General features: G+C 54.9%; 1 protein-coding gene across 2 annotated transcripts; it reads left to right on the top strand.

The window, feature by feature from the left end:
• The first annotated feature begins 5,887 nt into the window (after window positions 1-5,887).
• On the top strand, window positions 5,888-18,098 carry LUZP4 (leucine zipper protein 4). 2 transcript variants are annotated; one of them, XM_068956626.1, is made up of 9 exons: window positions 5,888-5,997; window positions 9,140-9,283; window positions 12,612-12,754; window positions 14,759-14,886; window positions 15,932-16,016; window positions 16,309-16,352; window positions 16,438-16,512; window positions 17,033-17,144; window positions 17,906-18,098. In XM_068956626.1, exons 1-9 carry the CDS (start codon window positions 5,904-5,906, stop codon window positions 17,999-18,001), a joined length of 921 nt encoding a protein of 306 aa, XP_068812727.1. In that variant the 5' UTR covers window positions 5,888-5,903; the 3' UTR covers window positions 18,002-18,098. The 2 variants fall into 2 exon arrangements, with proteins under 2 accessions (XP_068812727.1, XP_068812728.1); XM_068956627.1 differs by having other exon boundaries at window positions 17,224-18,098.
• The last annotated feature ends 2,516 nt before the right edge of the window (window positions 18,099-20,614 follow it).

Here is a 20,614-nt window from a genome sequence, read left to right as displayed (position 1 = left end):
CCCGTTTTGAAGGCAAAGCAAGTAAAACATATATTCCTAGTTAGGTCAAAAGGCAGACACCGCTCTGTCAGTGCTAAAGGAAGGGGTTTATCTGAAGCATCACTCTGAAGGAGCTAGAGACAGCTCAAAATACTCCAGCATCTGATGTTGGAATAGAAAAGAAGCAAGCAGGATCCCCTCTGGCTACTTTAGTGAGCAATAGCTGTTCTTAAAAGTCTTTTTGTACAGTCTACAGTAAGTCAGCAGATCCATTAATGAGAAGATTTGCAGTATCTTTTCCATTAGGAGCATCTGTCTGACCGTACAGCTACGAACGCTTCGCTGAGCACCAGAAAATACATTGCTGAAGGCGGGGGGCAGGGCAGCTCCTACCCTCCGAGACGTAAATGCAAATACCTCTTATTCCAATTACAAGCACCAGAAATACCTGCTCACGGTGCTGCAGGGGCCTTTCCCCTTAGCTGATCTTTCTCGTGTGATTTCTTACAGGATTTTTCCTTTTTCCCTCTTGAATAATTTGCTTTCATGCAGTACTTTCCTTCCTTGGTTTTGGTAATATGAGAAGTGTGGCCCTTTCAGTGAAGCTTTACTTTGATGTCAGAAGACCCTGAGAAGCACCATGAACTGAGACTACTACACGGCAATGAGAAGTGCAGCTGCCTGTTGTAGCAGCGCATCGCAGTGCACGGGGATGGAATTTGGTTGGGTACAGATGGCACTGAAGTTACCAAGTCCCCTGTCATCCCGTATATGTGCGTGTTGAGTCCAAGCCCCTGTTGTTGCTAATGTTTGTAATCATGCATGCTATGCATTTCACAAGTCACCCGAAAGATAGTCTAAGATTGGAAATAACTGTTGTGACCTTGTCCTCGATAACTGCACTCAAGATGATCAGTTGTCTTCTGTTTTAATATAATTATCTATATAAATATACTACATCATCCTGCAGACCTCCAGATCTAGACATGCATTTTTTGTGGGATGATTTTTAGGATGTTCTGCATAGTCTAGATGCGGAGCTCATGGGTGTAGCAGGAGCAGCTTTGCGTGTACCCATCTGCGGTCTCATTTTTTAATATACCACACACACAGTGAAAAAAAAAAATCCCTTCCCTAAACACCTTATGGTCTTACAGCACACAGGCTGCATCTGCTAAATGTGTAAGAAGCAAATCATGTAAATCTTCATTAAGTGTTAATAGGAAGTGTCTGACCTGTCAGAAACAGTTGTTTTCACCGAGCAGGACTCAATGACACACGCGCCTCAGCCACCTCATTGCAGTCGGTCGTGAGTGCTGCATAAAAACTGAAGTAGTACCATCACTGAAGGTCAAAATCTGTGCATGGGCAAGATAGGGGGAAAAAATCTGCGTGATCTGAAATTTGCTTTTCTCAAAAAGCCTCAAGAACAGTTTTGTTTCCTTCCCTCTCCTCAAGAAGATGATTTGCAAGTAGCAGCATACGGTTAAAAGCCATGCTCAACATCTAATGATAAAACAGCCTCTCTTCGGTGGTGGTGCACCAACTTCGGAGTGAGCTAATGAAACTTTATTGCTACCAGCGTAGATCGTTAGGAACTGAAATTACACTCTCTGTAGTTCTTACCAATTAAAAGGCCTAAACACACCCCCTCGTGGGCAAAATACGAAATACCACAAAAATACCTACTCGGATTTTTGGCCCACGGGGCTTACACGGCTGTTTGCGCTTTGAGCGGCTCTGACACGTGGTGGAGTCCTTCCACCCCAACAGACACAAGCCTTCGCATGGGGACCCCTAAACGTCTCCCTGCCCTGTATTCCCACCACCGTGCAGACTTACTTCCCGAGGAAAGCTCTTGATTTAGTTGCTCTTGCATCCTCTAGTTCTAAGGCTGCTTTACTGAAAGCGAACAGTGGTATCTGCGGGAATTTTGTACTAAATAACTGTGAGATGAGGTGCTCCTAAGAACCGCAGACAAAATGGCCAGTGTTAATTTTAACGTGCCTATTTTTGCATCGCAGCTGAAGATGTAACCCAAGTTATTTAACAGGCAGAAGATTCACGACATCTACTAAAAGGCTGAGAAACCAATTCTGATAATGCAACGGGAAGCTAGCATGTGTTCCCTTCTCCCACTAACTTCTATTTTTGTTTGTCCTTAGCTACAGGCCCGCTAGGATTGCTCAGTGCTTGATTATGCGACAAGAGGAGAAACTGGTGAGCTGGAAGACGGTGCACCGAAGTAACACTCGCCTCGTGCAAAAAGAGCATCGTGCCCCTTCGGCAGCGATCTCTGCTGCGGTTTGGTTCAGGGCTTAGCTCACCGGCCAGTTGCCCCGGCGTGATTTAGCCCATGTGAATGAGTCCTAGAGGGAAACATGACAAACTCCAGGTTTTTTATAGCCCCACGTCGACCTTTAGAAAGTCACATTGCTGAAATTCCTTTGTTCAGAGGGAGAGGCAAGTCTGTCTGCAGATCCCCGCACCCCGTCCGGTGCACGGGGGTTGTACTTACGAGGAGGGTCGGGCGCTTAGGGCCTTTTCACCAAGTCCGGTGTGTGACGCTTACACTGTTAACGTGAGAAATCACACAGAAGTGAGTTAATGGCAGTGCTTAGGCATACTAAGTCAATGGGACGCTTGCCAAGTCATTAAGAGGTCACCGACTGGCAGCTGAGAGATAACTCAGACTGCGGAGAGATAACCCGGACGCAGAAATACGCCTTGTACGGGTTTATGACTGCCTTCAGTCCTGGGTGGCTTAGGGGAAAGCAGCTAATTACGCCGCTCATCTAGTGAAATGGAATCTGCTGTGTTGTGGCTGGATACAAAAGTTGTCATTTGAAAATACCTGCTCTTTTACAAGCCGGTCGAAATTCTGCCTTCAACACCACCGTAAAAGCAACCCTCCCTCCCCGCTGCTAGAGGTTTGGTTTAGTTATGTACTTCCACCCCTGTTCCCAGCAGCCCTGCCTAAATTGCTGGGAAATTACTAATTTCCCTTGGAATGGAAAGTGCTTGGGCGAGGATTGCATTCGAGGCAGGCGTCCCCAAACAGTGACAGTTCCCCCGGGACACCTCGCACATTATTAAATTGTTACATCATAGAAAATTGCGGACTGGGTATCATGACCTTAGCCTCCAAACACTTCACATTAAAATGCTTTAAAGATCATTCTGCAGCGTCACTGCAAAAGATAGCTCAGGTTAATTGTTGGTCTGCCAACGCTGTTCTGTTCTTTCGATACTAACAAAGTGCAGTTCCCTAAACCATCCCCTTTGGAAGCCCTTGATCCTGCCAAGAACTGAACACGTACGAACGGGCAATCTTTGCCCTGACTCGTCTGCATATGGAAACGTCTGTGCCTACTTGAAGCGCAAGCTGTCCATAAGGGAAAAGGAAACTATCTTGAAAACAGAACGTACAAACTTTGTCATGAGACTTACAGGGCCTTTCTTAGGTATGCTATGTGGAAGAGGAGTTCAGAGCGCTTGCTATATAGAAACTTTGGGAAAAGATGTGCTCTTCATCTAATGTCCCGTTAGCCCTTCAAGAAGAGCAATTGCTCTTCCAGGTCTTGTATTTTGTTTGGTTTTGTTTTTTCATCCGGCTTTGACCGTAGAAGCTGAAATTTTGTACTTGAGGAGCAGAATAGCATCAGTGCCACAGCAGGTCTCAGCTGGAGGCCAAAAGATCCCCCGCAGCATCTGGCTTGTCCGAGTGAGCAGGGGGCCGTTGGGACGTGCTCACTGGGGTCAGGGCCTCCGAGCCCAGTGTAGCTACGCTGGCAAAGTGCACTAGCCCTCAGCCTGGCTTTTGAAGGTGAATTACACCGTTCTGCAGCAAATCCTTTCTTGTTCTGGAGGAGGGAGTCCTGAAGGGACCGTTATTTAGTTATAAGTCAGGCACCGCGGTTATTTCAGGGGAAACGTTCGAGGAGTTGAAGCTTCACTGCTCTGAGTGTTGAGCGCAGCGTAGTACTGCCATGCCTTCTAGTATTACAGTGCTCAGGGACTAACCCCGAACGGGTCCCTGCTATGCAAGAAGCTCACAGATACAAAGAGCAGATTTCATGTCTGAATATAAGCTGGGAGCGCATCATTTTACAAAGTCATCTTGTTTTTCTAGTCTGCAAAATGAGGAAAAGTCGTTCCTCCGTCATTCAGAAATGGCTGGTGGGTTTCCAAGACGTACCTGCAGGGTGCCTGGGGTGGGTGCTGGGGCAGGGCGTCTGGGATGGGTGCCTGGGAGGGTGCTGGGAACAGGTGTCTGGGTGGGTGCCGTGGGTAGGTGCCAGCACCCGCCTGGGGGCTAGGGTGGCTACTGGGGGTGTGTGCTGCGGCCGGGGGCAGAGGGTGGGTGCCCAGCTGGGTGTCGGGGCTGGGTAACAGGGCTGTGTGCCCTGCTGGGTGCTGGTGCTGGGGCTGGGGTGAGGGGTGGGGGCTGGGGTTGGGGCCTGGGGATGGGCTGGGTGCCAGGGGTGGGTGCTGGGTGCCCGGGTGGGTGCTGGGGGTGGGTGCTGGGGCTAGGTGGGGTGGTGAGTGCCCGGGTGGGTGCTGGTGGTGGGTGCTGGGGCTAGGTGGGGTGGTGGGTGCCCAGGTGGGTGCTGGGGGTGGGAGGTGGGTGCCCAGATGGGTGCTGGGGCAGATGCTAGCGCTGTGTGCCCTGCCACGTGCTGGGGCGGGTGCTGGTGCCAGGCAGGTGCTGGTGCTGGGTGTGGGTGCCTGGCCGGGTGCCTGGCTGGGTATCGGTGCCGGGGGTGGGTGCCAGGACCGGGTGCCGGTGCCAGGGCTGGGTGGTGGGCAGGGGTGCTGGAGCCAGGACCAAGTGCGGGGGTGAGTGTCAGTGCTGGAGGTAGGTGCTGGTGTTGGGGATGGGTGCTGGTGCCGGGTGGCGGGGGTGGGTGCCAGAGGGGGGTGCTGGGTGCCGGGGCGGGTGCCGATGCCGGGAGCGGGTAGCAGGTGCCGGGCGGGGGGTGGGGGGTGACGGTGCCTGGGGGCGAAGGGGTGCCAAGGCCGGGGGGGTGGCAGGGGTAGGTGTCGGTGCCGGGGGGGGGGGTGCGGGTGCCGGGGGTTGGGGGGGGCGGGGCCGGGAATGGGAGAGGGTGCGGGTGCCGGGGCCGGAGCCGGGGGCAGGGGCGGGTGACGGTGCCTGGGGGCGAAGGGGTGCCAGGGCCGGGGGGGTGGCGGGGGTAGGTGCCGGGGGTGGGGGGGGGGGTGCGGCGGGCACGGGGGCCGGGGCCGGAGCCGGGGGCGGGTGCCGGGTGCGGGGGGGGGGGGTGTGGCGGCGGGTGCGGGTGCCGGGGGCTGGTGCCGGGGCCGGAGCCGGGTGCGGGGGGGAGTGGGTGCGGCGGGCACGGGTGACGGTGCCGGATGCCGGGGGCGGGGAGGGGGGGGCGGCAGCAGGCGGGTGCCGGGGGCGGGGGCGGCGGGGGCCGGGGCCGGAGCCGGCGGCGGGGGCCGGGGGCCGGGGGGGGAGTGTGGCGGCGGGTGCGAGTGCCGGGGGCCGGGGGGGGGGTGGCGGCGGGTGCGGGTGCCGGGTGCCGGGGGGGGTGTGGCGGCGGGTGCGGGTGCCGGGGGCGGGGGGGGGGGTGGCGGCGGGTGCGGGTGCCGGGTGCCGGGTGCCGGGGGGGGTGTGGCGGCGGGTGCGAGTGCCGGGGGCGGGGGGGGTGGCGGCGGGTGCGAGTGCCGGGGGCGGGGGGGGGGGGGTGGCGGCGGGTGCGGGTGCCGGGTGCCGGGTGCCGGGTGCCGGGGGGGGTGTGGCGGCGGGTGCGAGTGCCGGGGGCGGGTGCCGGGGCGGGGTGGGGGGGGGGTGGCGGCAGCAGGCGGGTGCCGGGGGGGCGGCGGCGCATTCCGGGCAGGCGCACTGGGCGGCGCGGGGCGGCACTGCGCGCTCGGAGCGGCCGCCGCAGCCCGGGGCCATGGAGGCGGCGGCGGCGGCGGCGGCGGAGCAGCCGGGCCCGGGCCCCGCGGCCGGGCCGCAGCCGGGGGCCGAGGAGATTGACATGTCCCTGGGTAGGTGCGCCGCGCCGCGGGGAGCGGGGCCGTGGGCGGGCAGCGCCGCGCCAGCCTCGGGGCGCCCCGCGCAGCGTGGGAACGGTCGCGCCGGGCAAGGGGCAAACTGGGCAAAAGCTGCGAAACACCCTTAAAAGACTGCATCTGAAGGGAACCGGAGAGTGACAAGCGCAAGGGACAGCCGAGAGGGAGGAAACCGCGGCCGCAGAGCCGTCTCGGCGCGCCGTGACTTCCGAGGGGAGGTTTCGGCGCAGGAGCGCTCCGTGGGGTGCGGACGGGACCGTGTCCTCGGGCCGCGCTATTTATAGCGGCGCTCGGGATGCTGGCCATGCCTCTGGCCGGGGCCCTGCGGACGGCGCATAAACAACTGCTCTTCTAGTAACTCCCAAGGCTTGGGCGATAGATCTTGGTGGGTTGTTGCGCTGGCGTCGCCGCAGTGGAAGGAACGTCGACGTCCGCCAGCACCTTTTCTGATGGGGTTAGCTCCCGAGCAGAAAGTTTGAGTCATCGCTTCCTAGAGGCGAGACGTTTGTCAGGGCTGCTAGGACGTTTTTCACGGCGAACTCAAACTGAGCCTGGAGTGGAATCAGCAAACTGATTTTTGTGGCGCGATGAGAGTTTGCTCCAGTAACGGGTCTGGCCCGTAATTTTTCATTTACTTTTTTCCCACGGTGCTGCTTGCACGGCCCTTTTCAGTCTTCTGGCGCGTGGTGCCCCCCCTTGTTTTTGCTGTCACCGAGTGCTTCCCTCTGTCAGGCCTTCTGCAGCCCACCTCTGCGTTCAACTCAGACTACCCCTAGCTCAAGGCAGAAGAGAGAAGTGGAGAACAAGAGCCCTGGTTATAAGTGACGTTTTTACCATCAGGTGTTTGTTTCCTTGCTTGAGTGAGCAATCAAAGGTAACTGCAGGAGTTAGCCTAAGGCCCTCCCTACAGAATTAGTTCTGTCTTGAGGGCACAGGGGTGCCTTAAATGACCTCTGAGAATTCCTTCCAGCCTTATGTAGCGCTCCCTTATATACTACACTGACCCCATCAGTTAATGGAGTAATGTGTCTGTGCCGGTGAGGAGTACGAGACCCACTCACTGAATGGCATCATACTACAAAAAAGACGATTCCTCCCGCGGGTCGCCTCAGTTTCTGCACTAACCGGCTGCTGGGAAAGGCCTGTCGCATGGCCCTGACGGGCAGCGTTCACGTTACAAGAATTCCCTTACTCAGGCTCAGCTTAACGTTATTGCCCACCGTTCCTTTTCCATTTTACGGTACGCTTATGGGAGCAAAAGAAAGACTGCTATCTGAGCAAGCAAACAAGACCACTGAAAGGCAGTAGGGCGGGCAGCTGAGTATTCGTCTCCTCTCCATACCCAGCTCTTTCTCGTCCTGCGGAGAGCCCACCCTCGACGCCTGCGTCTACCTCCGCCAGGAGCAGGTTGGGACGCCGCTGGTACGCTTCGAAGCCGCCTGTGCTCTAAATAGCACATGTCCCAAAGGCACGCGTAGCTGAGAGCATGAGCGCGCGCTCGTACCGACGGCGTTGCTCAGGCTCTCCCCATACGCTGTCTTCCTGGCGGACCTGATAGAGAAATCACAGCAGCAGTCACGCAGGCTAGTCTGATACCTGCTCTTGTTCCCTGTCCCTGGCCTTGTGTTAATTTGGACACAGGAGTTTCTTGATAGCAAATGACAAGTGACAACTGCTGGCGGTATGATTTGCTGTTCGTGATAATCACCCTTTGAAAGCTAATAGCGCTTCTCTACTTGCACTCCAGTGATTCATTAGGGAGCAGGAGTCGCCCCTGCCTGGAAGAAAGCCTAATTTGGACAGTTCTTTCCTCGCTAATTTGGCAAAAGCTAAAACCTTCTGCTTGGAGCTTGGTAGGTGTGATTTTATGACTGGCTAAGTATTTTCTGGAAGTTTTGAGGTTTAAAGAAGAAATTGTTGGAAAATTTGAATTAATGAGATGTCCCTTTCCCTTCGCCTTTCCTCTTCAGGCTTCAGAATAGCTTGAATTAAAAAGACCCCCTTGATCTCAAGCCACCTTGTTGAGAACTGAGGGGCTTTAAGCCACTGTGGGATGGTTTCTTGGTGGAGCTGTGTGTATAGAGCTGGTCTGTGCATGGTCCAGATACTTCAGCTTCCAGAGCTGCCTTTTAAAGAAAGGTAGAAGCTTGAAACTGAAAGTGGCTAAATCACGATGGGAAAAATAAAAATTATAGGCAGATCTGAAGATTTGTTATTTCGTTCAGACTCTGCCTCTTGGGAGCTGCACTGGGATGCTTACTTGCTCGCAAAGAAAGCGAGTAATATCTCTTAGGTCATGGAAAAGCCAAATAGACCATATTTTCCAGAAACGTGTCACGAGCGAAATGCCATAGACCTACGCAGGGCGAACATCAGCTCTTCTAGCAGGTGTTCAGGGTGGGGGAGCCCTGGGACATGAGCAGGACATGCTGGGTCCGTTTTGTTGCATTCCGGGCCATTTTGTCCCCCCACCAGAGATGGTGACACAGAGGTGAGAGGTGGCAGCATCTACCCCAGCTAGCCAGAAAGTCCTGAGTCAAGTCCTGAAGACTGCGGGGCTTAAAATACAAAGTCCTACTGATATTCCCTGCGCATGTTGCGTTTATTTGCTTACTGGTTTCGAGCCACAGAGATTTATGGCTTCAAGCTTCATCTCGTACCACGGAGGGCTGGAAACTTGCCTGGGGTTTTAAAGCAGTGAGGAGAGTCAATGGGGGTGGCTGTGTTGACTCCAGGAGCTGGGAACGGAAAGGAGACCATCCCACAAGCTCCTGGTAAGCGGCGAGCGCGTGCAGGGCCGCGGTGGGTGCTCCCCTTCCATGACAGCAGCTCCGTGGCGGTGGGTCTGCCATCCCTCTCCTGCACGTGGCAGATACGGGCTGGACGGTGACACATTTTCACATAATTCACTGCACTCTTAAACTCCAGCCGGCAGGAGCCAAGTAAATTGATCCTATACTTTCTGAGCTAGGCTTAATCTTTTATTGTCCGGCCAGCGTGACTCACAGGACCGCAAGCTCCGTTTTTGTAGAGGCTGATCACAAGCACCAAAAGTGGAAATTGCTGTCGGTAGAAATTACAGTTTTTATGGGTTTCCACTTTGCCGTTTCTGATCTAGATGACATCATAAAGCGCCACAAGAAAGAGCAAACCAATGCCCAAGCGGCCGGGAACAGGCGGAGGCAGCAGATCAAGAACAGGAGTTCGGCGTACTGGTATGGGCGGCCCCGCTTCCGCACCTGGATGCAGAGGAATTTGCAAGGTACGTGAGCGCGCAGGGGTGGCGAAGGGCTGGGCACGGCGGAGGCCTGGGAAGCTGCATCACTTCCCTGGAAAACACACTTGCATAGCAAGGTACAGGTCCTAAATGCTTTTCGTATCTCCCTCCCGTGTGCATATAATAGTACGCCCTTGCTCAGAATAGCTTTTCTCTCTGCAACAATAGAATATCAGGGCCCTTTCAGAGCGTAAATTCATCCATTTCTCTCCCTTCCAGCCTCTCCTGAATTACTAATTCAAAGTGACTTAGTATCTATTCTCTATTCCCTTTTGGCTTTGCGTGTTTTAATTATGCCTCTTCCTAATCCTCTTTTTCCCAGAACACACTTAAATTAGCCCTTCAGTAACTGTCTTTGATAGCTCCGTTATTGGAGCTAATTTGTCATTTTTGCCAACCATACTGTTTTTATGGTGTATTTTTGTTATAATGCAGTGTGATCACACACTAATCTAGGTTTGGTTCCACTAGCTTTTCTCCACCAAACTAAAGCGATCTGCTGTATGAAATGCCGCCTTTATTTCTCAAAATTTGACTTTTTTTTTTTCCAGTTACTGTTAAAACACTTTCTATTGGCGATTTCTTTGGCTTTTTGCAGCAACGTCTCGGCATTCCTCCCTCTGAGCGCACAGAGCACGTTCGGACAATGGGGCTGCCGGGAGCAGGTCCCGTGCGTCTCCGAGCGGCTTCCCACACGTGCATTCCCCTTCTCAACCACATATTGCCTGACCAAGAATAGTTCCGGTGCAAAACAGCGTGCTCGTAATTTCCCTTGGCAAATTGAATTTTCTGCCAAAAAAGAAACATAGGATTTGATATTCTTCCGTGCTGAAGGGACTACAGAATTCAGATAGAGCCAATGGAATATTTTATTGTAGCTCTTCCTTAGAAAGGAGGACTTCTAAACTCGTTTATATAAATAACTTTTGCTGGTCTTAGAATTTCATAGGTTGAGCTGCGTTTGAATCCGGCCCTGCCAAGTACAGGGAGCCGCGATGCTGTCTGGCATTGAGGCCGGTAGCAACGCAGGAAGGCTCAGCACAGCCAGGAATTCAGCCTGTAATTCTTTGGGGGCTCCCTTGGCCGAAACGCGGCCCCTCCAGGGCCCAGGCGTGATAACCCTTACCGAAGCGAGCATCAGCGCAGCCCAGCGCCGCAACGGCAGAGCGTGGAGAAGCGTATTACGCTGATTAAAACAGCAGGAGAATTCACGCGAGCCAGGTGCTGTTATCCCTCCTGGAATTCGGCTCAAACCACCCCCCCAAGGCGGGGGGACGATGCCCCCGCTGCTTTTTCACGACGAGGAATTCCAACGTTAAATCTCCTCCAAAGGCGAGTCCGTCAGGCACGGGGGCGTCTCCCCGGCCGAACTCGCAGAGGCTGCTCCGCACCCGAACGGCGCGGGGTTTGGGGTTTTCCTCAGCTGCCGACGCCGTGGGCTTCGTCCAAACGTTCTTTTATTACTAAATATCCTGCAGCCTTTTTGCAGCGGGGGGGCCTGCCGCGCGTCACGCTGCAGGACGCGCGTGACGGAGCGAGGCCTCGGTCCCCAGCTGGCGTGCGCGGGGGTGCCCCTCGGAGGCCGACCGCCCCGCAGTTAGTCGGTCACGTTGGCCGAGGTCTGCCTGAGCGCACCGCTGAGCAGAGGCTCGCTAATGCGACCGGACTGGCGGGGGCATGCTTTTCTAGCCAGGGTTGCTTTTTGCATCCGTCCCCTCCCGTTGCACCAGGGAAACAGCCGGGAAGGGCAGCTGAGCTCAGCCTCTCTTGCGGCACCGAAAATGCCCTCCCCGCTTTCCAGGCCAGCCCCAGGGTGGCTGCGAACGAGAAGAAGAAGGGGGAAAGCAACCTGCGGGGACGGAGCCAGGCAGGAACAAAGGGCCGTTAAGCGCGGCGAGGTGACATCCGGCTGCCGAAGATGCAGATTGCTGAAATGTGGGTGTTTTTCAGGGAGAGCGTCGTTTACACACCGGCGCTTTTCCTGCGGTCCAAGCGCATCATTTGCAAGGATGTGACTTTACCCCCAGGACTTCTGAGCAGCCTTGTGTTCTCCCGAGTGTCACCTACTGGCACCCTGTGCCTTAATGAGCAGAGCCCTTTGTAAGGAGCGTCCTGTGGGCATGCCCTGGTGCTTCTTGTTTTTTAGAGCCAGAATGGGTCACGTCACCTTTGCCTCCTTGCCTTGTATTCCAGCGTAGGTGTCCTGTGCCGGCGTTACGCCCTGAGGCTAGAGCCTTCCTTAATCGCTGCGGTGATGCCCCGTGACGGCAATGTCACTGCTTCCCCCGAACGCTTCATTTCTAATTGCTCCAAGTCATTCTAAATTGCTGCCATGTAGGAATCGATGGTGTAGGATCAATATATACATCAAACCGCTCTGTGGTTTGGATTACTGAGGTTCTGTTGTAGGGCGTGCAGGGTTTTAACCGCGCTGTATTACTGCCCCCTGCAATTCACTGCTTTATGCCTTTTCTTTGACGGCGCCCGCACTGATGATTTACACAGCCCTGCGAGTGTGTGTGCACGTTTCCCTGAGACGGCTACGCGGGAAACGTCGCCTTAATTATGACTGCAGAAGTTTATCATATGGAGTAATTAGGCAATAATCAGCATGCTTCCATGGGAAGGACTGAGCGCTTTCCTTTCCCTCGGCGCTTCGCAACGCTTCAAAATCGTAAACAGCCTTAGGGGAAAAAGTGAAATGTAAGGATGGGCTATTTGTACGCGCATATTGAACAGTCGCTGAAAACAGCAGCAAAAGGTGCCCCGTTCCATGTATGCACTAAGTAAGGGTGTTTCAAGTTAAAAAAAAGAATAAATAAAACAGTTACAGGCCAGTTTTCACTTATCAAGTAGTATAGCGTGAGCGCTTCCAGACTGCTGTGGGTCTGCTGGTCTGCTGCATGCTTGAATCACTTGCGTATCTGTATCAAAAGCCTTATCCGTTTCACAGTTAATTCAGAGCCGCGTGAGCTCTGGCAGCAGATTGACAGGTTTCCTGATGCGAGGGTTACTGCCTTTATTAGGAATCAAAATTGTGGAAGGCTTTTCTCTTCTGTTTTCTTTCAAATGAAATACTCTGTTTACAGTCAGCTCTACCTATCAGAGTTATGTTAGAGCGAGACTTTGGAAAGAGAGATCATTTTTTGTTCTGTGAGCTTAATTTACTTTCCTGGAATAAATTACTGTGCTTCCTGCGTCGCTGTTTATATAGATCCTTCTGGATCCTATGAATTACCCTTGTTAAGGCTTAAAAAACTGCATTCCTAAATCAAGTTGTGAAGGTTGCTAAAGCAAGCGTTTCTTTTCTTAGGACCTAACCGCTTTAGAAGAGGCTTTGGACAACAACAGTACAATAGGAGGCAATTCAGGAATGCTGCGCCCGGTCCCAGGAGAAGAGCAGCTGCTGCATTAAATGGAGTGAGCCCCTTAAATCGCCAGGCATCTGCTCAAGAGGTGGGGGGAATAACGAAGGTACAGCTGTTCCCAAACGTCATGTACACATCAGCTAGGTTTTATGATCCTGGATCACCTCAAAGAACAATCCACATAATAAATGTACAGGCACAGTCTTTTACGTGCTCGCACGCAGCATTTGTATGCATAGGTGAGTACGGACACGTGTGCATACAAAACAGCAATTTTCCGGTTGGCTTTGTAAACTTAAGACTTGGTATATTTTTTTTACTGAATCTGTTCCAATGGGTTTTCCAAAACAAGGTCTTAAAAGATGTGTTCTTAGGAGATTTTAAAATACTTCCATGGAAACAGATTGCATGTCGTCTCATCTTGCTATTAGCAGTTACAAGAAGTCCGTTAAGGTTCGCCATTATTTTTCCTGCACACAGGGCGTTTTCCAAGGCCCGCTGAAGTCAAAAGGCAGCCTGTTGTCGACTTGCTGGGGCTTTGGTTCAGAGCCGTACTTTTCACTAGGAAGTGGGTAGCCTGCCCCAGGGACGCTGATTCCCGGCTATGGGTCAGATTGCCCAGGTGCTTCAGTGTAAAGTGCATTTTTGTTGTCATTTGTGGCTTTCACTTTTTCAAGTTTAAATTCTCAGGTCTTGTCTCTGCTCAAAAACACTTTGAAAATGACTGAAACATTTTCATTTGATTTTTCGGTTATTTTTAAGACCCAAGAGATGGGGAAGAAGATGTGTGTGCACCATTAAAGTAAATCTTACAGCTTTCTTCTGAGTATCTCTAAAATTAAATTGGCTTGGAGTAGAAGGTGGAAATCCAGCAGGTAGATAGTCCTCTGTGAGAAGAGGTGTTTTTTTCCTGCCCTGGTAGAAATCTGCTCAATTAGGAGATCACGTATGCTCAGTAGGCTTTCAAAAAAACCCACTAAAGTGGTGAACCTGCTGGCACATTTGATGACCATCCCTTGAGAGTATAAATAAGAGAGCCCTAAACTGAGCATTCATGAGCATGAAGTGTGGTTATTCCTGAAAATACAGACTGCAATGACTCAGGTTATATACTGAGCGTGGCTGGATATTAACAGAAGGTAATTAGTAGTTGCTAGGGGTATAATTCTATGGCAGCTTCCATTTTGCAGAAATAAACCAAGTGGGAAGGACGTGGAAACGCATCTTTCTTAGTGGGTAGTAACAGAGCGATGGTGGTTGTCCCATGGAAATATGCTGGATAAAGTACGGAGCAGCTGTAGAAGTAACAGCAGGAGGACCTACACCCCTGAGTAGGTGTCTTCTGATGTGCTGCATGCTCCAGAGCTCAGACGTGGCAATGTGCATGCCCAAACGAGAAAGAGTCTTTGACCAAAAGAAACCTGAGCAAAGCTATAGAGCTTGGCTTGTGCAACATTTGCACTCCACAGACTTTTATTTTTTGGTATGTCTGCGCCATTAGAACGAAATGTTCTTCCTGTTACTTGTATTTTTGTACATGGTAATTGATGCACATATCCTGCTTGTTGACAGCAGTATGTAACAAATCCAAGTGTTGAAAAGAAACACTGCCCAGTAGAAATATTCCTGCTGTAAATGCAAAAGACCACGGAAGAGAAGTGATTTTAATAAATTTTAGTTCGGAATCAGTTTCCCATTAAGAAAACATCAAAGGCAAAAACCAAAAACACCATTTGCAGAGCAGGGTTGTTCTGTTGTAAGACTGCAAAAGTTGCAAAGGAGAAACAGCTAACGCAGAGCGTGCAGTTCGGGGCTAAAACCCCTCGGAAACCATCCCGAGCGGTGCTGAGCGCGTCAGTGAGCCGTGAAGGTACCGCTGCGCCGCCAGCTCTCAACACGTGTGCTTTGGAGCAGCGGAGTTTCCCTCTAGACAGGGCAGCAGAGGATGCCAAATAAATGCGCTCAGGCTTTCGAGCAACGGCAGTCGGTGACGGAGAGGGGTCGCCTGCTGCCGCTCGCGGTCGCTCCCTCCTCGCTTCGCCCGGCCAGAGATCGGGCGCCACTGACCGCCGCGCTCTCGCTGCTCTTCCAGGGTAGCAAGAGCGACGACGTTTTTGCCAAAAGCGGTAGCAGCGGGCAGCCGGAGGCGCGGAGACGGCCACCGCCGGGCCTCAAGAGATTCAGAGCAGCAGCTGCCAACACCCACGCCGCAGTGGGAAGGTAAAGCCCTTGGTGACTCTGGCCTTTTTGGGTCTCAGCAATTTCCTGGGCGCCTTCTGGGGCTGCTCTCCCGTTGTGAACTGCCGGCACGGCGAGGTCGCGTGGTGCGAGAGGAACACCCCGGCGCGTAGCAGCAGAGCGCTTGCAAATAGAAAAGAGAGTTGCTTGTGGTACCGGAGCCGTCCTTTTATTTTAGCAAGGAGCAAAAACTGTGACGTTTCTACTTTTATTAAACTTTTCATCTGTCACTACGGGGAAAGCTTGTGAAAGGTGAAATTTTCATAAAGACGTGAAATGTAAATTCCAGCCTGCTCCAGCCTTAAGGGATAGGTAGAGAGAGACTCCTTCCCGCGGCACCCCAGGCTATCCGCATCCCGGCTCCCAGGCTCGGTAGACGAAAGACCTCTAAACTAAGGCTGCTGCTGTTCCTCCTGGCTTCTTAGACACGTAGATTTTGAGGCCAGTTGAGATTCTTGCGTGTCCTGGACCACGGAGTTTCAGTGCCTGTCTCGTCCCGGTCCTTGCGTGCTCCGAGTTGGGTTTGGCAGCGCGGGTCGGCGCGTCCCTGCCCGAGCAGGGAGCCGGGAAGGTGGGAGTCTGCGGCTGGAAGCGGTGCGAGAGCGGGTCAGAAGCTTCCTGCTGACGTTTCTATTCAGATAAAATTGCCTGACCGTCAAAACACTCGGGCCAAGGAAGCTCAGTGTCAGCGTCTGGCTTTATTTGCTTGGAGCAGAGGAGGGACTGAATGACCTCCAGAGGTCCCTTCTGGCCAGATCTTTTCTGTAATTCTGTTCTATGACATTTTTAATGGAAATAGTTGAGAACCAACAAAAGTCGTTGTATCGTTTGAGCAGGGAAACTAGTTCTGCTGAAATTCCTCGGCGGCAGAAAAACCTGTTGGGCTGAACTTGGTAACATGTATCCTAACTTGCTTTTCACATGCTTTTTAGCACCAAACTCGGTTAGATATTTCAGCGTTAAACTTCAGGAGAGACCTGGCATCTCGCTCACTGAGGTCCTTTTCTCTCCCCGCCACCGTTTGCAGCAGGCCTTTCGTGCTGAACAGGGGACCAGGCTTCCAGCAGAAGCGGATGCAGCAGCGCTACTCCAAAGCCAACTTCCAGAGAGGGGTCAGTATGGAGACATCTTCTGTGTGACTTGCTGAAGGTGACAACCCTTCAGTTTTGCCAGCCCGTGCCCAGCTGGATCTTTGCTTCCAGAAACGGCTGGCAGAGATGGCCATCTCTAGCAGAATGTATTCCTAGGGAATTGTTGGCAGGGCAGGGCCAGTAGCTCTTTTTATGCAGCTTAATATTCTGGCATCTGGAAAATAAAGCCTGGACGGGTGAATAGAAGTAGGTCTTGTAGCTTGTATTTACGTTACAGGTAATTCTTTACTTGTTTTTTTTTATTTTTTCACAGCAAATGGATGCAGTTGGAGAAGGGAAACAACCAAGGATGAGAAGGTAACTGATGGAAAAGGCACGCTGCAGACATGATTTGCTTGTTAGCACTTGAATCAAAGCTGGATACGTTTCTCCGTCTTGGCAGGTGGCAAGTGAAACCCAGCCCCGGAGCAGTCCTGACGGTTTCTGTGGCTAATCCCCAGGCGAGCCAGACCAGCGCGTAAGTAAATGCAGTGATGTGTTAGGATGGGAGCCCTGCAAAAGCCATTGCAAATCCCTTTAGCGCTGCTGCAGCTTTGCTCCTTTTACGGCGAGAGCAGGCTCAGACCCCAAACGGTTAGCGAGCGGTGTCTCTCTGCTCTTGGCTTATCTGAAAGGAGGCTGTAATTACCTCGTTGTTTGTTCGTTATCCAGACTAATGGGGAAATGGGGATGCTGGCGGGCCGGGCGCGGGAGCTGGCTGCTGTGGGACCGCAGCGGCTGCTGAGCCGGTGGCATCCAGAGAGGGGTGGAAGGAAGGGCAGAGGGGAGCGAGGGTGGGTGAGGGCACTTTGGCAGCTCCCGGCCCAAAGAGCATCCCGCGCTGGCTTTGACGCAGCTAAATCCCCCGCGCTGGAGCTCAGCCTGCGCCGGCATTTCGCGCGGCACGGAGCAGGCGCAGCCGGCTTGCAGACGATAGCGAGCGAGCTGCCTTAGCCGCCGGAACGGATCCGGATGGAGGTGCCCTGTGCTTCCCGCAGGCCCGGAGGCAAGCGGCCCTTCCTGAGGAGCCCCAGGCCCCCGCCGCAGGTGGCCAAGCCCCAGCCCAAGGGAGTGCTGCTGAGGTTCAACTTCCGCGCGATGGCGAACCAGGTAGAGGATAGCCGACGGGACGCGCGGCACCTTGCGCCCGGCAGCAGCCACGTCGCTAATCTGTTAACGTCACGCTCAGGTTTTCGGGGCTGCCAGTTAGCTTTATCTCCTGTAAGGCGGGAGGAAAATCCTGTAGCCTGGCTGGACAGCTTGTTCGCAAAACTGAAGGCGCCTGAGAAGACTGTTCAGCGACTACAGACTCGGCCTAATTTTTCCCGTGCCGCTGCCCCCCTTGGTCTGTCCTAGCGCTTGCTCGGAGAGGGAGGATGATGCTCTGGCTCCTTGTGAGCGGTCCTGGCCGGGGGAGGACGTTTCGCTGGTGCTCCGGGCGCTCCCTGCTCCTCAGGGACACGCAACGCTCCCTCCGGGCTGGGTTCCCTCTGTGCTTGGGTGACCTTCGCGGTGGCGCGTTTGCCGCTGCAGTATGGGGCAGGTCCGCAGTCCTGCGCCGCCGTCCTTCGTTGGCGACGCTTCTTGTCCGGCTGCTCGGGTTTTACTGGATGTCTCGTGCTCAGATGCCGCCTGCTTGCTCCCGTCCTTGCCGAGGACGCCGTGTGTGTCGGGGCCGGGGCGCTGCTGGGAGGTTCTCCAGCTGCACGCAGTCTGTCGAGCTCCTTGTCTCCGTGTGACGAGTCGTTTAATTGACTAACCGGCTGTGACGCGCCCTCCTGACTGACGGGCTCTAATCAATACCCCGCTACGAGTCTGGCCGCGCTTTGCCGTGAGACTCGGGACTGAATCGCTCTCCCTTTCCCCTGCAGACCAGCCTGACGCTGGATGAGAGATTCTCTGGTCTGAGGAATAAGCGGCGCTTTGCAGCGGCCAGGAGCGCTGGCCGGATGGTCACCATGCCATAGCGCCGCCCGCTCGGCGCGGGGACTGCCGGCAGCGGCCCGGCCCCGTCACGGGCAGCTCAATAAAACTCGATCCATAGATTTCCTCCGAGATAGCTAATTTGGCAACGTGCCGTCTCCTTCCTTACGCCCGGAACGAGTGAGCGAGCGAGGGCCGGGCGGCGGCAGCGGGCAGGCGGTGCAGGGAGGGGGGGTGAGCGGAGCCGAATTTGCTCGACCCGCTCGGTCAGCCCTCGCCCCCCCCCTCCGGGCACCCCGTGCTCCGCAGGGCTACCGGGATGGCTGCTGCGAGGGGGACACGGCGGGGAGCGGCGTCGCCTCCTGCCCGCGGGGAGCCCTTTCCTGGGCGCCGCCGTTGCCTGCTGTCCGGCCGGTCCCCCCCCCCCCAGCTTGCACCCGAACACTGCCTCCGCGGCGCGTGCCGGGCTGCCTGCCCTCTCAACGCTTGCTGCGTACGACCCCGAGGCTGGAGCCGCCTCTCGCCGCCGGCTCGCTCGGGCCTTGGGCTGCTCTCGCTGCCCGCTGCGCTGCCGGCGGGCACGGGGTGCGGAGCGCGCGCTCTTGGCGTGCCTTTCCCGGCCCTGCAGCCGGGCCAAAACCCGGTTTTTCCAATGCCGCGCTACGTCTGCATTCGGGATTTCATAGGTGCAGCTCTCCGCGCTGCCGCGGGCACCGGCGTAACCGGAGCGGCGTTTGCAGGAAGGAGGCCAGGCTGCAGAGCAGTCAGAGCAGAACTGGCTGAGACGCTCATGAGCTGGAGCTAGACACTTGTTAACTAAGCGCTGCACCAGCCCTGCGTCGCTAATCCGTCTTCCCCCCGCCGCTGCCACCCCACGCGCCGCGAGCGCGCCGGACCCAGCCCGGGGCTGCGCCCTAAGCTGCACTCGCGAAGGTAGATATTTGACAGGGCGCTTTACGTTTCACACCGAGCGTCTTTAACAAGAGGCTGGACTTGGAGTTGGTTTTATAAGGATTCGGGAGTTTACTAAGCGGTGATGTACGAGTCCAACGCACTGAATAAATGATAATAAAAAGGAAAAAAAAAAACCCAACAACTTGTCAAACAGAAGCCTGGTGACGTTAGCAGCGCCCGACCAAGGGAGGGATGGAGCCGGTCGCCCCGAGGCAGGAGATGAGGGTGCAGCTGCTGTCGGGCTGGTGGGAGCGTGCCCTGGTGCTCTCCAAGCAGCTGGTTTTCAGCGGTTTTCCACCTTGTGCTACCTTTAAGGGCTGCTTACAGCAAAACCGAGGACTTAGCGGTCAAAGCTGCACCTTTTAGTTAAAGCCGAATAACTACGGCTCGCATCATCCTCGTCGACGGGCAGGAGGTTGGGCGCAGCGCAGGGCCTGGCTGCGCGCCGGCAGGAGAAGGCGCTGGCGTGGCTTAGCAAAGCCAGCTCAAAGCAGCCAGGCTTAATTCTTTTAGCCGTCGCCTGCAAGTTTTGTTTTTGCAGCCGGGCTGTTTTCGCTGCTGCGGGGTTTTGGAGCGGCGGGGTCGGGGGGGGAAGGCAGGGATGCTCGGGCCGGCCGGCGGTCCCCTACCCGGAAGGTGGCAGCAGCCGGCTGCCGGCCGAGCCCCCCGCCGGGGCGCCCGCGGCGGGGACGGGGAGGGGGGGAAGAACGAGCGCTTGCGTGTTATTTCAGCTCAGCCGAACCAGTCTGCTGCGGCTTCGCAAAATAACACCGCTGCTGGCGGCTCAGAGGTTTGGAAAGGCAGCAGCGCCCGCCCGGGGCCGGTGCCTAGGGAGCGGGGGGCCGCCGCGCTCTGCCCCGAGCCCACCGTGCCGGGGCCCCGTGTGCGGCGGCGTTCGACGGGGCGTTCTTCCGCTGTTGCTTTTCGCCGTTTGCTTTCGTCCGTTTGCCCGTGCCCCCCGACGCTGAGCCCCTCCTTAGCCAGCGTCTTTTATGCCCTTGGCGATTTTTAGACCGGTGCTGTAGTCTCTCCCTTGATTACCTGTTTTTTGCCCAGCGTTCGCTGTCCGGAAGCTGTTTTGTGCCTCCGACTGTTTCCTTCGTGCCCCTTCTAGCTCCGCTATATCCGCGATGGCAGGGCCGCGGGATAGGCGTGATACTTGAGATGGATTTATTCCCCGGGCTCGGCTTTGTTTTCTGTTCCTCTCCTAATCATTCCTGACATTCCAGTTGCTTTTTGACCCAGAATAGCAACCCGCGGTAGGAAATGGTAAGGCGCTTTTCTACTGGTTTAACAAAACAAGTCTCCAGCCGCCGACCTGAACATCCCGGCGAACGTTTTCGGCAGCGGCTGTTCTCCCAGGCCACGTATCGCCGGCACAGAGATCACCTGCGAGCTCGTCCTGAGAGGTTGCTCCCACGAGATCACAGGATCAGAGAACGGCCGAGGTTGGCAGGGACCTCTGGAGATCATCTAGTCCAACCGCCCTGCTCCAGCAGGGTCCACCTAGAGCACATTGCCCAGGATCGCGTCCAGGTGGGTTTTGAACATCTCCAAGGAAGGAGACTCCACAGCCTCTCTGGACAACCTGGTCCAGTGCTCAGCTTTTCACAGGAAAGAAGTTTTTTCTCAGGTTCAGATGGACCTTCCTGTGGTTCGGTTTCTGCCCGTTGCCCCTTGTCCTGTCGCTGGGCACCACGGAG

Source organism: Struthio camelus, chromosome 11, assembly GCF_040807025.1.
Source record: "Struthio camelus isolate bStrCam1 chromosome 11, bStrCam1.hap1, whole genome shotgun sequence".
NCBI classification, from domain to species: Eukaryota; Metazoa; Chordata; class Aves; order Struthioniformes; family Struthionidae; genus Struthio; species Struthio camelus.
Note: the sequence above shows the minus strand (reverse complement) of the source record. Positions and strands in the feature narration are given on the sequence as shown.

What these genes read in the sequence shown, in the direction of transcription:
- LUZP4 (XM_068956626.1), top strand. Translation starts at nt 5,904, where the DNA reads ATGGAGGCGGCGGCGGCGGCGGCGGCGGAGCAGCCGGGCCCGGGCCCC. An exon ending in GCCAGGCATCTGCTCAAGAG is followed by an intron (nt 12,755 to 14,758) that starts GTGGGGGGAATA and finishes CTGCTCTTCCAG; the next exon opens with GGTAGCAAGAGCGACGACGT. An exon ending in AAACAACCAAGGATGAGAAG is followed by an intron (nt 16,353 to 16,437) that starts GTAACTGATGGA and finishes CCGTCTTGGCAG; the next exon opens with GTGGCAAGTGAAACCCAGCC.